The sequence below is a fragment of the Wasmannia auropunctata genome, unplaced genomic scaffold (assembly GCF_000956235.1).
Source record: "Wasmannia auropunctata unplaced genomic scaffold, wasmannia.A_1.0 LD335681.1, whole genome shotgun sequence".
NCBI lineage: Eukaryota > Metazoa > Arthropoda > Insecta > Hymenoptera > Formicidae > Wasmannia > Wasmannia auropunctata.
The window spans coordinates 16,537-33,783 of NW_012027209.1; the positions used below are offsets into that span (position 1 = coordinate 16,537).

A 17,247-nucleotide genomic window follows, 5' to 3' on the forward strand; every position below is an offset into this window, starting at 1 on the left:
GTAACCAGTAAGTACCACACTTGAAAAAATAATTTTTTGCTCGACGTATTGGCACTACTGATGTCCGACACGGCAAAACTTAAGATTAAGTTGTGTTTTGCAGTGTCGATCTGTGTTTCTCTGTGTCATAGATGGAAAGCACCACACTAGACACTGTGTCACACAGTGCCGCCTGTGTCTCTTGTTGGAAAGCACACGGTGTCTGCTAACGCTCGCGTTATTGCGCACGCGTGGAATTCGTCTTTCCATCTGGGAGCGCTAGTCTGACGTATCCTGGACGGCGGATACAGCGAGACCTATACGTCAAAAGGTACGAGCGGTCGTGTATTTTGAAGGGGTTTCCACTTTAACCTCTCTCTCTCTCGACTGAGCTGGATTTGGCCGTACGAAATTCAATATGCTGGCCCTCATCAATCGGATCTTGGACTGGTTCAAGTCCCTCTTCTGGAAGGAAGAGATGGAACTCACTCTCGTTGGTCTTCAGTACAGTGGAAAGACTACCTTCGTGAATGTCATAGCGGTACGTGAGTCATGGATCTCTATCTCTCTATTTATCACGCCGCGAGTCGTCCTCGCGAAACGTAAATGTCGACATCGACAATTCTTGAGACGCAAGGTCCGCGAAAGGACTCTGCCTGTACGTGTGTCGCAATATGCCTTGGTTAGATTCAATAATCCCTTCGAAGTAACTCCGTCGCTATTAACGTACGTACATCGTACATACATCCGTATACGCCCTTATGTCAAATGATTTAACATACGATTGTCGATATATAATCGCAACTGACTATGATATATCATTAAATTGTGTTGCCACAATTGTTTTTACGTCTCTTTTCTCCTACTTTCTCTTTATTTCTCTTTTTTTTGCAAGTCGGATTATTATTATTATATCGCGGATTTATAGTAAAACTTGATTATTTCTGCATTGCATTTACAACTTGAATGTTTCCAATAAATAAATTGACAAATTTGAAAGATAAATTTATTTATGCCAAATTTGAATATGCTTATTCATAGTACATTTGCAGTTGTAATCCTTGTTATCAGATTTACTAATGATAATTGTACCTGTCATTGTTCTTGGAACATGGGCAACTAACAAAGATAATTCTCTTTTCTATATTCAGTCTGGGCAATTTAGCGAAGATATGATACCGACTGTAGGCTTCAACATGCGTAAAATAACCAAGGGCAATGTTACTATAAAAGTATGGGACATTGGTGGTCAACCGAGGTTTAGATCCATGTGGGAGAGATATTGTCGAGGAGTAAACGCCATCGTTTACATGGTGGATGCAGCCGATTCAGAGAAGATCGAGGCGAGCCGCAATGAATTACACAATTTGTTGGATAAGCCACAATTGTCTGGGATACCAGTATTGGTTCTGGGTAATAAAAGGGATCTACCTCATGCATTGGATGAGAATGGACTTATAGAACGAATGTAAGTTGCGCGTTTAGCTGCGTGTAATATTTTACAGCGATATGCAGATACAGATATACAATATGGCAATATTTGTTCCAGGAATTTATCTGCGATTCAGGACCGTGAAATTTGTTGCTACAGTATTTCGTGTAAAGAAAAAGACAATATCGATATTACGTTACAATGGCTCATAGCGCATTCAAAAAGTGGAGTTCGTTAATACTCTTAAAATATCCCACTTGTTAGTATCGGCGAGTCTTTGATACTGATAACAGTATTGGGATCAATTGTGAAATGAGCGCATTGAGCAAACTTTGTTCAAAACTGAGTCATTATTGTAGAAAAACTACTTGAGCTTTAGCTGATCTAAGTTGGATGGTGCGAATATATGCCATGATAAAATTTAAAAATCATGCTTGTATGCCAAGAATATGCTCGTGTGAATTATACCGTAAGGCACTCATTTCTCACGAGCACCTTAATAATAAGGAACAATTTTTTATAATTTCGTTTTAGGTAAGTCCAAGAATATATTCCAATACTTAATAACAAATATAATTAGTATCTCTGTATTTTCTATGATTGCCGCTATTGTGTAAAGCTGAAATAATACCGACATAATCGCAGTTAATTATTGTGATATTATAGTCTAGATGTCGATATTCTGATTTTGTCTTGTACCCTCGAAAGATACCAAACGTTTCATGTATAAATTAGAAAAAATTGTAGCTATTACGAAAAACACACACGCGCAAAGATATCACTATTAATTAAAATATACTATACTATGTATATATATAGACATATATATATACATATACATACACACACCTCGAAAAACTTTAATAACAAATAAAAACGATGTATTGCAAACATCATCTTTGTTTCTTCTTACTTCAAGAATGTGATAATCCTGAGTCGGATGCTATTCTCTTATGTTTATGTAAAATTATATATATATATATATATATATATATATATATATATATATAAAGATGTATGCGATAAGACATAAATATTTATCAAATATTTCGCGAAGGTAATAGAGAAAAGAAGGTTAATGACGTGATGACAGTAATGGAAACGACACAAAAACAATTCGAGAACAATTCATTGCGAGAAGTATAAATTCTATTATAAATGTCTAAAAGAATTAAATTGCACAATAGAATAGATAGATTTTATTTACTCTGCAGCGATACCAGGAAGTTTAAACGCTCGCACATTTTCTTCGTTATTTATTCTATAAATTGGTTTCTTTTCATTCATTTCTATCTATATATAAAGTTTATATATAATACGCTTAAATTTCCCTTAATCCACCTTTCTGTGGTTATCGGTTCAAATTGCTTCTAACAAAATGTTTCTAAATAACTCTGTCCGATTGGCTGCACTTGGTGACATAATTATAAAATTGTCACAGAGATGACATAATTTTAGCTGCTCAGTGTATTGTGTGTTACGTTGAAACACTTCGATATTTGTATCGAATTCAAAGTACACATTTTTTAGAGATCGTTACAATACAATTTTTTAAAATAGTGTACTGTATAGGGAGGGGAAGAGCTTTCCTAAGTTCAATTTGCTGAAATAAAGTTTCAGCTAAATTGAATTACGCTTATATGACAATATGGTATTTCATTTTCTAACGGTGTTCGTTACAGCCAATTTTTGTTATATATTTATTTACTGTACATGACTCACTCTCCTTTAAAAGTGGTCACAATAATATGTATTAAATTGCCCGCGAAAGATTAGTTACATATTACAGCAGAAAAAAAGATCATGTCCTCGAGATCTCGTCAACGATTTGCGGATACATGTACATGATAAAGATAGAAACGATTATTGTGTCTCTTATTTTATAATGCGTATGTTACAATACAGAATCATGGATGGAATGATACGTTTCCATCTTTCGGGGACAGAAAATATGCTCATACATACAGACAGTTACATTTACGGTTAAGGTCCAAAAGTCAAGTATCATATAGAAATACAGGATACAGAATACTGGATAATTTTATACGAAACGCGTTGTTGTAAAGATAATACAGACAATATTGAGAAAATAAAATAAAATAAATGTGAAAATATAGTAGAATAATATTCTTTATAGAATTTGAAGACAATACTCTTGTCTGTTAAATTCGATTAAGAATATCGTACTATTATAATTTTTCTATAACTTTTCACAAACAGAATATTCTGCACGAAACTGGAAAATATTTTAATGATAGACTTTTTTGATGTAAGATTGAAATTAATGTTTCTGTACTGAAGATCGTTGAGAAGGAATATTTTTAAAGTGATCAAAATTCTAAGAATTGTATTTAAGATATATGACTATAATATGAACAGACAACTGATGTACTGAATAGTTTTAATCTTCAATTGATTTTAAATAAACTTTAGCAGGATTTGATACTTAATTATAACGATATTTAATACTGAAAATTGTTATAATTAAGAGCATCTTATATAATTTTCGCAAAAAAAAACCGGTTTTAAAACATCTAACTTTCAAATACTTCCCAGTGTTGTTTACATCCTGCATTATTACGGTCTGTCTTTACATTGATTATGATTTGATTTAAAATTAACTCATTAAGGTCCAGTTGTAATTGTAGTTACTATTAGTTTTTGTTTGGTTTTCAGATATTTTATCAGAAAATAGATAAGATTTCTACACAAAAATTTCTATGCTAAAGTATATTGCTCTGGGTTATTCAATAAATCAAGATACGAAAATTTCATTTTAAAACTTACAGGAAACTATGGGCTTTAATGAGTTAATCTCTCAAATTTGTTGGATATCTATTGTAACTTTCTGTTTAATCATTGTATGTTACATTTGAATATCCATAAAATACATATATTTGCATCTATATGCATATATGTATATATGCATTTGTCATAAGCTATATCTACATATATATGCATACATGCCATTTATTTACATAAATTCGGAAAGAAGATACTATATGCTTTTTCTCTTTTTCCTTTTTCTGAAAAAAAAAAAAAAAAAAAAGACGTTGGAACTTTATAAATTCAATTATACATGTATCCGTATATAATACTTTACAGTTACAAGTCTATACTTGCGTGAAAAGATACATTTTTTTCTTACATAATAATGCTATCATTAATAATATTCAAAATTCACTGTTTTTGATCCTTTTATATCTATCTATTCAATCTACGTCGTGTATCCGCACTTCGTATACATTTACACGAAGATATTGCCACATAATTAATAAGCAATAATGAGTCGATGATAACTTCCTTACAATCTCTTTTGTTGCGCATTATGTTCCGCCGAATAAAACGATTAAAAACTTGTTAATTTATAAATTATTATATTGGGTGTTCACATGCAGAATTGACGAAAAATGGTCATATAGTTTTATGATCCTGGACACAAAATCCCTTCCCCGACAAAAATTTCGAGGAAGATTAACATTTTTGTATCTACTAAAAAAAAAAAAAAAAAAATCGCCATCACATTTCATAAGAAATTACGTTATGCCTCCACTTTTCGCCAATACCGGAACACTTCCTATACTTGATTTTATCATAATCATTGCACAGAATTATCTTCCTATTTTATACAAGGTGACATGATTCTATATATTTAAAACTAGATTTAACAATAGCACATTGTGGATTATTCTACTATGACTAGTTTTTATGCATCACTAGACTTCATTCAAAAGATTTGTTATATAAGAAAACTCGCATAGTATTCGTGCTTAAATCAATTTTTTTGTCATATTATGTGCATAAGAAATGTTTAAATATCTGTCACAATTATGTCTCATCCGACATCCTTTTCTTCATATATAGTTATGGCATATTCCATTTCTTGAAATATATGTGCATATATACACATATGTGTAATATATGTATATATTATATACTACAATGCTCGAATAAAGGAACCTGTATTTAGTACATTGTTTGGTACAAACATTATTTGAAAGTTTCTATAAATGTTTCTTACACGCATACATATCTCTTTGATTCGCACCTACACGCATATACTCATATACGCAGTTTCCCAAATTCTCTGCATATCCTTTCATCTATAGATTCCCTGATAAATTTGGGATGCATTTTTCTTAATGAAAATTTTGTGATTTTTTTTAACATTCAATTTTAAATATTTTTAATAATAATAAAAATAAAAATGCAATGTATAACTTTATATATATTAATTTCTAAATAAAATTAATATAATTTAATAATACTCATAAATATCAGTTTTCAATTTAAATTTATTATTTTACTCTACATACTTATATGTATATATATGTATATATTTACATCCCTGAAGCTAATTTGAGAAAATCCCTGACTTTTTAATTATTTACAGTTCAAGAATTAAAAAACCTTTTTTATTTCAAATTAATCTAAAGATCTGTAGATGAAAGATAGTACAAGGAAGCTGAGATCATATACATTTACAGGATATCTCAAAAGCATTAAAAATTCTTTTAATGACATGTTCTTTAGCCAATTTAGTAAGCTGTTGAAGAAAAAAGAAAAAAACTAAAACCAAATGGAACTATATTCTTTAGTTAATTTCAGACAGAAAATATATTTTGATGGAATTTTAATTTGAGGCCTAATCACAAAAATATATAATCCAAAAATTAAAGAAATTGTAATAAATGGTTATTTACTTTTATATTTTTTTGCTAAGGAAAACACGATTTTTAATTGGCTCAAGGATCTGCTATTAAAAGGATTTCTGATGATTTTGCAACATCTCGTATATATGCGAAAAAATTGCGCATTTTGTTGACTTTAATAATGGGCTATTAAAGAGACTAGTATATCCGGCCCGAATTTTATAATTATTCTAGAGCCACTTCATTAAACTCATTTTTCTCTTGCAATAGTAAATAATACCTATTATCCATGCTTTCTTATATTATCCAAAAACTCATTGTTATTATTACGTGATTTATGCTCATTGCAAGATAGCAATTCTAAATTATTAATAATTTAAAGTACGCTCATAAATCAGTATAATTTTAATTAATAAATTATCGAGCATTCATTCCTTTAAGATATAAAATATTCGCATTATTTTAACAAATAAAATATGTTTCAGTGTACAACAGTAGTTGTAATAATAATTATTATTACAACAAAAATATGTTTATATATTTTTTTATAGCTACTACTAATAAAATTATAAATCTTATAAAAGCTGTCTCTACAGGATATTTTCTATAATACGAATAAATCATTCAAATAAGTGTATTTGAGACTTTCGTGCAAAAAAATTCTATTAGATTTAATAACATAGAATTCTGATAACATATAAAAAAACATGTGCTATGCATAAATTATGCAAATTCAACAGATATAAAAAAAGGAAATAAATATATAATACCGTAGAAATACTAAGTTTAAAGATTTAAAGATACTTTGAATGTTCATACTGCAACATAAATGTGACAAGTGTTATAAATAAAGAAAAGATATAGTATTAAAAAAAGCGACTATGCCGAATCAAGATTATTATACTGCTTGCACACTGAAAGCAATCTCATGTACACTTTTATTCAGTTTACTGAATAACTTATTGAGCATATACCCCAAAAATAATTAGAAAGATGTCTTTTGAGGAATTTACTCAACAAGTTGAGCAGTTAATTAAAGCGACATTATTTGAATATGCATTCACAGACAGTTACATTTTTCGCACGCTAAATGAATAGCTATGTTCTGTATCTTTGTAGATATGCATTTTTTGCTAAAATTTTCATGTGTCCGACGACATATTTTTATCAGAAAAATTGCGTATTGCGGGCGCTCCAAATGATATCACATTCTCAGATGGTTGAGCAGTAAAAGCCTTCTCAATCCTAACATAAACTGAGGCTATTTGTCATTTTGAACATCAAATCTCACGATTCTCTGCTAGCAACCGTTGCATCAGGTATTGGCCAATAACGGCGGCATCTATAATTACAGAAAATTTACATCTATAATTACAGAAGAGAAATTATATGCGGTATCATTAGTTAATTTTACGTAGTGACAGATATCTATCCAGTTAAGGAAGAATGTGTATCAAATTTCTGGCTTTAATACTCGTACAAGTGTCAGATACATGTGCGCAAATATATTCACCTAGCATGATTTTCTGCTATTTGAGGTGGCAACGATGTAGGCGGTGGTGGTGGTTGAGGAGACTTTGGCGGTCCACTACTGTTAGAATCACTTTCACTGCTCTCTTCGGATTTTTTACCAGGCTCCCGCAAAAGATGCGAAGGTACTCCCCTGGGAGAAAGTTTCGGTAATACTTCAGATTGCGGTCTCGTTTTATGTTGCGGTCTTTGGAACTGCAGATTCAGCTGACTAGCGTCTGTCACATATTTTTCACTTTGTCTTCGACGGCGCAAAGCGGGCGTACATCCAGTTAAATTTTCGTCTTCGGCAGAGCTGGCTGAAGTTAAAGGTGACATGATTGGTCTAGCGTCAGATAACGGCATGCGACGGCAATGTGCTGGCGCTTCCGCATGTGCTGTCAATGGTTTACCTCTGACAGCTAAAATTTGCGAATGTTAGTACGGAGAGGAACTAACATAAATTAATCTAACAAAATTAATAAAAAACATCAAATTAATTTCACATATTATATAATATACACACACACACACACACACATACACACACATCCTCATTTTTTAAATACAAATCATAGTCTTCTAGACTAATCTCTCTTTTATTTATCAAAAATTATTTCTATGTAATAGATGGCTGAATTCTTTTGGGATATTTAAAATTCGTGCACATTTTATTATTACATAATATTTTGTACAATTACGAAATGTTAATATTTTTTACTTTGAGAAAATAACGATTTGTAAGATTTATTCACGATATTTATGATATGATAATGTGAAACCAAAATTTTTTTAAAGCAAAAAGTAAATTATATATAATTTAATAAGTAGTTTCCTATTATATAATTATTTTCTCCAGATAAAATTGTTTTAAGATATAATAGTAAATTTTTGTATTACATTGGAGTTATATTAGTATATCATAAGAACTTTTCTCTAATAACAATAATATAGTGCAAATAAACAATCTTTAAAATTATTAAAATAAAACATCATATAGTAACAAATCAAAGCGTTTAAAGCATAGCTTTTTCAGTATGTATCTGCAGTGATACATCGCTTTCTTTACCAAATTTTTAAGAACAATGTACGTCGTGTCAATTTTCATCATTCTACATGTTGCAAACAATGAAATATACATATTATAGGCATGTGTCGATATCATTAAAAAATTCTCTGTATTATATTAGTTTTACTAACTATTTTCTTTTTCCTTAGTTGCGGTCGCGGGCACGGGTAGCTTTTCTATGTCACTTCCAGTTCCCGCCTTGATATTCGGGGTGTTAGTCTCGGGCGTCGATTCGGATAGCGAACACCTTGGACTTTTAACAGGAACCGGTATTTTACTATGAGCGATGTACGTCCTACTAGATGTTTCCTTCTCTTTATTGTCCTTATTATCACGAAGCGGTACTGCGTTTAGTACAGTAGTCGAGGCAGTAGTGACATTAATCGATTCCTTTTGCAAAGTCACATTTGCTACCGGTCGATTCTCGGTAGCGTCGTAATATATCGATGGTTCTTCTGGTCCTGGATTAGGACTAGCCGGGCTACCCGCCGTGCCGTTCGTTAATTTCTCTACAAATTTAGATAATGCAACTATTTGCATTTATAAAGCGCAAAATGGATTGCAGCTCTGCGACTAACGCACTAATTCACTTAAATCAATAATAGATGTGAAAAAGAACAATCGATCACGTACTTTGTAACGGTTCCCTGTCGGCACTAGTTTGCACAATTGTAGCACCACCAGTTGCATCTACCACTCTAATTTCCAATCTACCCGCTACAGCTTCTTCCTCTTCTTCTCCTCTAGGAGTGTTAGATATTGCATCAGGGAAAGCTACTGCTGGTAGACTAGGTCTTCTGACTGGTGCGGACTGTCTCGGTTCATCGTATCGAGTGGCAATATTCCTCATAACATCAACTTTATACATCAAATCATCAAATGCTGCTTGCTGAACCTATTATCATCGAAATACGTAATAGATACGTATGTGCAAGTGCAATCGGTTGTGAGACCACATATATTAGAATATAATACGAACCAAAGGAGCTTCGAGATAAGCTCGAACATGTGGCGCTAAAACTGGGACACTCCAAGCTCGCGGAAGTGCCCCTTGCAGTTCTGGATACTTTTCGATACCCGCGATATTTAAACATCTATGCGGCACCGCCGGCTTCGGAGAATCTTCGCTTATTTTAGACAATGCTGTGGGCATTAAAGACTGCTGTTGACACACATTTGAGGTATTTGATTGAGCTGCAGTGGATTTTGTATCCAATTGTTGTGAGCCCTCGACGATACCTGTGGACTGTATATACAAACTTGGTTTAAATTTCGAGCATCGCTTGAGCATTTTCATACAACATATGCTCCTGCCAATCTAATCTTTTTATTAAAATGAGAAAGAATTTTTACTTGTGGTGGTATGGATGGAACGTTCATCCCTTTGTGCTCGGGGCTCTGCAAATTTTCGCCCTTCCACTCGTTATCAGTCTCTTCGGAATCGTCAAATTGTGACTTCCACTGCGAGGCCAGAGTTAATCCTCCACCGCCTTTGGTCACTTGCTGCAGGGCAGACACGTTGTCGTCGTCTATTTGTGCAAATTGCGTAATAGAACAATCACGTACTGCTGACCGTCCGCTTCTTACTTGTTGTCGGCTGTCTGCTCTCCTTCTAGGTTCTCTTCTGAGAGGTTCTCTTTGTTCAGTTACCTGAAAATTTCCAAATATACAATTCGCTTGACTGTCAGCTGTAATGTAGGGATAATAATGCACAAATCTGTTACGTTAAATATATATATATAGATCGCGCGCAACTCACCGGGCTTTGATTTCCAACATATTTGGTATTAGTTACATCGTAAGAACAATAGGAAGCGTCAACTTCCGTTTGTATACGAGGGCTCGGTAATTCACCGGACGTTCCCTCGGGCGTAGCGATGCGCAAACGGGCGAGAGTAGCGGGCAACGTAGCGCCACTCGCCGACTTCCTAAGTGGTGCTGTTGCATTTGTTACTGTTTTAAGGCGAGAGACCTCGGATGCGGAACGCGCGGAAGCCATTAATGCGTCTCCTTCGTTATCTACCTGCTTTTCTACTGGCGTAGGGACTTGAGATTCTACTGCCATCGAAACTGCACGTCGTTTTTTGGGAGATCCTACGCAATGCGAAATAATTATTATGTAATAAGGATAAAATAAATTATTACACACATATACATACATACATATATATATATACATATATATATATATATATATATATATATATATATGTGTATATATATATAGATAAACCTGTACAAACCTTGGGTTGGCAAAGGTGGCATAGTCTGTTGCGCGACTTGTTGATGCGTATTATCCGTCGTTGGTATTGTGGCATTGCAATTTTTATCCCTACCATGATTGCTGATAGCTGCTGCAAATGGCACTGGAGAACCTTCCATTCCACGTTGCCTGTTTCTTCTATATATACTTTCGTAATCCAATTGTGCCTATGTCAAATAAATATATACACGATAAAAAACGGGGTTTGTGCTTTTAAAAGTATAGATCTTAAAAAAAAAAAAACAAGATTTTTATATTTCTCACATCTAACTCCTTTCTGTTGTCCGGTTCCACATTCTCTTGGTTATTCGTATCTACGTTCGTAGTCGGAGGCTGATTGAGGGTAGTAGCTGTAGTGAGAGGGGGTGGTAAAGCTACTGCAGGTAATGATCTAGTAGTTGATAAACTTTCATTAGCTATTAACGGCCTTTCCCAATCATAGGGATCGTTTGGCTTTACACCTCTACGTTTCATACATCGTTCAAATAGACCAGCCAACATACCGTAATCTGGTTTATCTGCATACTCCAAGCTCTACAAAAGTATACGAATGTTTTGTGTTATTAAAAAGCTGAAGACTTTGTTGCATAATTAAGTAAATAATATTTGAGATTACCTGAATGTGTTCTAAAAAAACTCGTAGATCAGATGGAAGATGTTTTAAAAGTAATCGATGATCGTACTTCTCTTTCATGAGACCCACCTAAACACGAGTTTATTTTAATATAATGCATCTCTAATTATACATAAAACTATCTACTCCTGTATCTTACAACTACGTTAAAATTTCTCAGACTTACTTGTTCTTTATCTTTTATTTTTCGCCATGGCAGTTGTCCATTAACGAATTCGACTAGCATATAAAATAATGACCATAAATCATCGTGTCGGCCCATCTCTTTATTTTTGTGTGCATTGACTGACGCGTATCGGACGGTTCCTCTAAATCCCGCGGCAGCACGAGGCGGTCGCACTTCTCCCGTACTGGTCGTAAATTGTCGAGCTAGACCGAAATCTAACATATATACTAGCCTGGAGTTGTAAGGATGGCGACCAATTGAAAAATTTGACTGTAAAACAAAATACGTTTATGATAATACAATTGTGACATAAGGCCTGTTTTTCATAGCTGAACTAGTCGACAGTTTATCTTTCTCTTTCTACATTGGAAGAAAAAAGATAAACTAGTGAAACTCTAAAGTAGTGCAGCCGGTTCAGCTCTAAAGAACAGGCCTATATTGTCAGATAATAAAAGTGTAAATCCTCAATCGTGATAGAACCGCTCTGGCTATATGTAAACAGCAATGCGTGAACCCATACTTACGGGTTTAATATCTCTATGCAAAAATCCCACTTGATGAATACTTTCTATAGCTTTCAAAATTTGAAGACCAAGACGTAATGTAGTAGAAAGTGAAAAAGCTCCTCGTGGTTGCGCCCTGCGCAATTCAGCCAAGTTCTTCCCTTGTAATTGCATTACGACATAATTAAATCGATCGTTACGTCCACAGCCAATAAAACGGCAAACATGATCTTTACCTAGAACAGTAAATTTTTATGATAAAGTAAAATCCAGGAAACATCTGACTCAGTTTTATGAATACAAATATCTCTTTTAGAGATTTTTCTACTAACCCTGTAATTTTTTTAGTACAGCTACTTCCATCTTTAAAACTTGTTTCGGCTGCCGTGCAGATTCAACTTTAAGGGCAACTTGTTCCTTCGTCATTAAATCAAGACCTTCGTAAATTTCACCAAATCCACCGCCACCTATTTTTCTCATCTATATATTCAAGACACATATTTTTGTTAAATATAATTACAACTGGCCCATATTACCTATTTCCTATTCGATACGGAATATGATTTGATTTGATCTTTTTAAAACATTTCTCTTGGTAACAGCGGCAAGTACATTATCAATTTTCTTTGAGTACACATGGGAAAGATTATAAAAACAAGCTTACAACTTTCCAACGTTCCTTGACCACATGGCCGGGTTGCAGCAGATCTTCGCTCGTCATAGTTATATTATTATTTTGATCCGTGCTTTCGTCGCCTACATTCCTTAACGCCAAATCCTCGGTATGATTCGCGGGCCTGAAAACGCAAGTGACAGATTATGTCATAAATATACCTTATATGTGTAGACGTAACACGCAGCGTGCTCGCGTGAGTCGCGACAGCGTTCCATCACCGTGCCGCCGACGATGTAAGCTGTCAATACACATGACGCATCTCGAATACGATACGAATACGATTACGTTACGATTTTAACCTGAAATGACGTTTGACAAAATTGGTCGATACGCGCCCTGTGCTAGGCAGCCATGATTGCGTGCGAGAGAAAAGTGTCGCTGGTTCGATGTCTTGTTATTCGGTCCTGAAGCGAACCTCCATATCAAGCGATCTTTCGATCGCTCGCAACTTGGCTCTTTTTCTCTCCCCCTCTCTCTCTCTCTCTTCCCTCTCGGCTTTAGCGATCGTTACATTCGTTACTCCACGTTACTCTGCCAGCGTGACTCGACTCGCCGACCGACGGATGTCACGGGAATCAATTGAGGCTGTCGTCGGGCACACGTACACTCTCGATTCTTTTTCGCAATTTCGTTGTTGACCGGAGATGCCGACGACGACGACGACGAGTCGACGACGGGCGACGACCATCGTTGACGATCGACGCGAGGCGTGACACAAAAAGTGATCTTTTTTTTTCTCTCGCCACCTACGACGAATTTTAATTGTCGCGTCGCGACGAGGAAACGCGCTTTTCGCCGAGACACCGCCGCGCGTATTCACTCCCGACCCGATCCAAATATATATACAATAGTACTTTATTTTTACTAACAATGTCGTCTGCTAGAGACACACACCGCGCTCACACAGCGACAGCACGACGTTACTCTCGTGCGCGACGTACCCTCGGCCGCCGTCGGCGGACGACCGTCGCACAACGCGCGCGCACACCACGACTTCCTTCACAATCCCGTCGCCGCCGCCATCCTCGCTTGTAAGGGGGCCGAGGGGCTGCCGTTCGCGCAATGGTCTCTCGCTCGGGTCGCCCCGTGTGGCCGATCACTCGCTTCTCGCGACCGGGCCCGACGACGAGTGTCCGCCGCGGCTGCTGTAAAAGTTCCCGTCAAGTGCCGTCAGCGGGACGGCCATCTTTCGATTTCGCACCGCACGAGAGTCGTAGTGCGCGAAATCGCCGGGAGATAGCGCGCGGTGTACGGCGAATGACGATCGATGCACACTTGTGTCGCTTGTGCGTGCTCTGCCTGTCTCTCCGCTCTCTCGCTCCTTTCCTCAGTTCTCTCCTTCTCCTTTTCACTGTCACGCCCGCGCCCACTCGCGCTCGCGCCAGCAGCGTCTCTCTCTCTCTCTCTCTCTCTCTCGCTCGCGCGCGCCCTGTTTATTATTGCAGGTTATTATCTCTCGTAGATCTTGCGTTCTCTTATCGCGCGCGCATCAAAGTTCCGCATGGTTAAGTAAAAGCGCTTCGGCGCGGCAACGTCTCCTTTCATGGCGCATCATGGAAAAGAAGATCGCGCGCTTCCAGCTCGTAATTTGCATGGGTAGGCCGTATTACAAATATAACTCGCAAGATTCGAATTCATATAATGCATATACCTCTCCTCCATGAATCAATTGAAATTAATTATGTTATCGTTTTATGAGCGCTTGTTTGTTTACAATTGAATCGTATTTAATTTTTAGGCAAAACTTTAGGAACGCTTGACTATAATTCGTAAGAATATAATCGGTCGCAAGCGGCACGTACACGGCGCATTCTTTCGCGCTGTTATTTTAAGAAGATCGGAATTTTTTGTAACAAGACAGCGGTGTGCAAGCATACGGTATGGTATTCTCTACTTACATGTTATATACAGCATAATATAATTTCTAATTAAAGATTTGATTGCCGATTATCATTATAATTAGCTAGCTGTTACTATAGCTACGTGTAATTAAAAAGGCAAGATCTCTTATAATTACAAAATAATTATGGGAAAATACTCGTCATTTCTGAACAATTTGTACTTTTAATTCGCATTAAATTCTTTATTATTACAATTGTACGGGCTGAATAAAAAAAAAAATCTTTCGATTTCAACGGCGCGATATCCTTCGGTTATATTAAGGCGTAAAGCACTTATAAAATTTTGACCGCTCGCTCGCGGCTCCCTTTGCTAGAGGGCATAATTTAAGTTTAAACGTCTATTTTTAAACGGCCCCACTCGGCATATAATACTCCGAGCAGCATATCTTCCTCCGCGCCAGACAACTTTTCCAACTTGTTTCCATTTTTCTCTCACTCCGTCTTCTTATTCCGCATGTATCAACGAGCCAACATCTACGCGTAAATAAGAATAGCCTGGAACGCGGAATACTTCGATTATCATTCAATTTAAATAAGTAATAGCGATAAAGCATATAGACGTTTATATCGTTACCTATTTACTTGGATTATGTATACGAATAGAATAATCGCGATAATTCGTAAATCCACACGTAAATTATACATGTACGACCGACTTAAGTTATCGAATGGTAACACGATTTTTTAAAGAATCGACGTTGTAACGATTAATTTAAATTCCTCTAGGTAATTATTTTTTTAATTTAATTTCCTCTAGATTTTAATAATAGGATATACTGTCGGACGTGATACAATTCGTAGATAGAGATTCTCTGGTGCTAAAATAGACAGTAATTATCTCGTTATATAATTACGCATTAAAAGTTATTGCCGCCCCTCAATTATTGTTACTATGTCGTTTTGTATCGATGAAGCTTTTGATTCATCAAACCATTTCAATTTTTTCAACTAAATGACTTTGAAGAATTAATGTTAACGCTTTGTGTTAAGATCGGTAAAAGTGCAAAAAATGAAAATATAAAAAAAGCGTGGACTTTGATTAAATTATTTACATTTATATTCTCATTCTCGGGGAAAAAGATATTAATCGAAAAGATATTTAAAAAAGTTGAATGTTATAATCGACAGCTTCTGAGTTTTAGGAGCCATACATGATTTTATTCTTTGATGCACTGAGAAATTTGCGTTATTCTCTCTATTTATAAGAGAAGCGTTAAATCCAGATATCTTAGTTATGATTTCGGGAAGTATTCCAAAACGGTTAAGTTTAACGCTCTGGCAAAGGCTTGTAATTCACTTGCTCAAAACATATGCTCAGAAAATGATATACGTTTGTCACAAAAACATACGTTACCCTTCACTGTACGATTATAGATAATATACGATCATACACGATTTGCGAATTAGCAAATCCGCAAAAAAAACAAACAGTTACACATTGAAGTTAAATCAATCGCACGACGTACGCGTGAAAGCGCAAATTGATTTAATTAATATCGGCGCATCTTGATGTATATACGTACCATTTCATGATCTCGATGAAAACAAATGGGATTCCAATTTCCAATTCTTATATTCCAGCAAGGTGAGCGATAAGTGCGGTGACTTGTTTCGCGGATCAGATCGGCACCGAGCGGAGCGATATAATACCGCGTCGAACTCCGAACGTTAGAATAGTTAGAAAGAAGGTAAAAACCGCAAGATTCTCGGCACGTGTTCTGCGAACCGTTTTAACGTCGAACCGGCGCGGCGGCGCGACGTGGCGCGGCGCGGCGGCAGGGTAGATTCACCTCGACTTCGACGACGACGACGACCGAGTCGGACTCGAGTCATAACAGCGCTTCGCTCTTTGGCATCGGACCGACGACGCCGCGACGCCGTGATGCGGTGGTAGCGGCGGCGGCGGCGGCGGCGGCGGTGGCGGTGGCGGTGGCGGTGGCGGTGGCGCGATCGTGAAATCGTCCCCTTCGGCCCCTGCTTCTCTCTTGTCTCAAACCGCTCCCCCTTGTCTCACTCTCGCCTCTCGCCTCGCCGTCAACCCCTCCTCGAGAGAGCGAATCTTCACGCGAGCGAGAGATTCCGCTGCTTTTGTCTTCTATCATGTCTTCGATCAAGTTGCGCTTGGAACAAATTTCTCCGTGACAATTCATTCTTCGCGGTACAATGCAAGGCGAATTTAGCAAATTCACCTTCTCGCTCGCATTCTCCTTTCTTTTAACTCGAATTTCTCGAGTGTATTCACCTCTGATATCCGTCCTTCTCGTTTATTTCATTGATCTTTGATATTTGCACTAAAATTTGTATTTATCATTAATTAGCTTGATGAGCCTTTCTTTATAATATCAAAGATATTTCTTTACGTTTTTCTTCTGAAATAGATTTTAAATATTTTCAAAAAATACATTTGCTTAATCTTGACAAATCTCTTGAAATTAAAATTAATTTCGCAAACCTGATGTAATA

The 17,247-nt window shown here is 36.1% G+C and overlaps 2 protein-coding genes across 6 annotated transcripts; one reads left to right on the top strand and one right to left on the bottom strand.

Moving 5' to 3' along the window:
- Positions 1-197: 197 nt before the first annotated feature.
- On the top strand, positions 198-2,307 carry LOC105456419 (ADP-ribosylation factor-like protein 8B-A). The gene is made up of 3 exons (XM_011700423.1): positions 198-520; positions 1,131-1,447; positions 1,529-2,307. The coding sequence occupies exons 1-3, from the start codon at positions 398-400 to the stop codon at positions 1,647-1,649; spliced, it is 561 nt and encodes a 186-aa protein (XP_011698725.1). The 5' UTR covers positions 198-397; the 3' UTR covers positions 1,650-2,307.
- Positions 2,308-6,823: 4,516 nt separating this feature from the next.
- On the bottom strand, positions 6,824-16,631 carry LOC105456423. Of its 5 annotated transcripts, none has more exons than XM_011700434.1 (15): positions 16,308-16,631; positions 12,872-13,004; positions 12,540-12,687; positions 12,229-12,443; positions 11,705-11,974; positions 11,521-11,607; positions 11,169-11,438; positions 10,885-11,071; positions 10,401-10,735; positions 9,995-10,291; positions 9,621-9,887; positions 9,275-9,536; positions 8,773-9,150; positions 7,577-7,892; positions 6,824-7,405 (listed from the first exon to the last, which is right to left on the bottom strand). In XM_011700434.1, exons 1-15 carry the CDS (start codon positions 16,313-16,315, stop codon positions 7,351-7,353), a joined length of 3,228 nt encoding a protein of 1,075 aa, XP_011698736.1. In that variant the 5' UTR covers positions 16,316-16,631; the 3' UTR covers positions 6,824-7,350. The 5 variants fall into 5 exon arrangements, with proteins under 5 accessions (XP_011698736.1, XP_011698734.1, XP_011698735.1 ...); XM_011700432.1 differs by having other exon boundaries at positions 7,577-7,994; XM_011700433.1 differs by lacking the exon at positions 16,308-16,631 and adding an exon at positions 13,753-14,109 and having other exon boundaries at positions 7,577-7,994.
- Positions 16,632-17,247: the final 616 nt, after the last annotated feature.

What these genes read in the sequence shown, in the direction of transcription:
- LOC105456419 (XM_011700423.1), top strand. Translation starts at nt 398, where the DNA reads ATGCTGGCCCTCATCAATCGGATCTTGGACTGGTTCAAGTCCCTCTTC. An exon ending in CCTTCGTGAATGTCATAGCG is followed by an intron (nt 521 to 1,130) that starts GTACGTGAGTCA and finishes TTCTATATTCAG; the next exon opens with TCTGGGCAATTTAGCGAAGA. An exon ending in AATGGACTTATAGAACGAAT is followed by an intron (nt 1,448 to 1,528) that starts GTAAGTTGCGCG and finishes TATTTGTTCCAG; the next exon opens with GAATTTATCTGCGATTCAGG.
- LOC105456423 (XM_011700432.1), bottom strand. An exon ending in GCCACCTTTGCCAACCCAAG is followed by an intron (nt 10,736 to 10,884) that starts GTTTGTACAGGT and finishes CGCATTGCGTAG; the next exon opens with GATCTCCCAAAAAACGACGT. An exon ending in AACTAAGGAAAAAGAAAATA is followed by an intron (nt 7,995 to 8,772) that starts GTTAGTAAAACT and finishes CGCAAATTTTAG; the next exon opens with CTGTCAGAGGTAAACCATTG.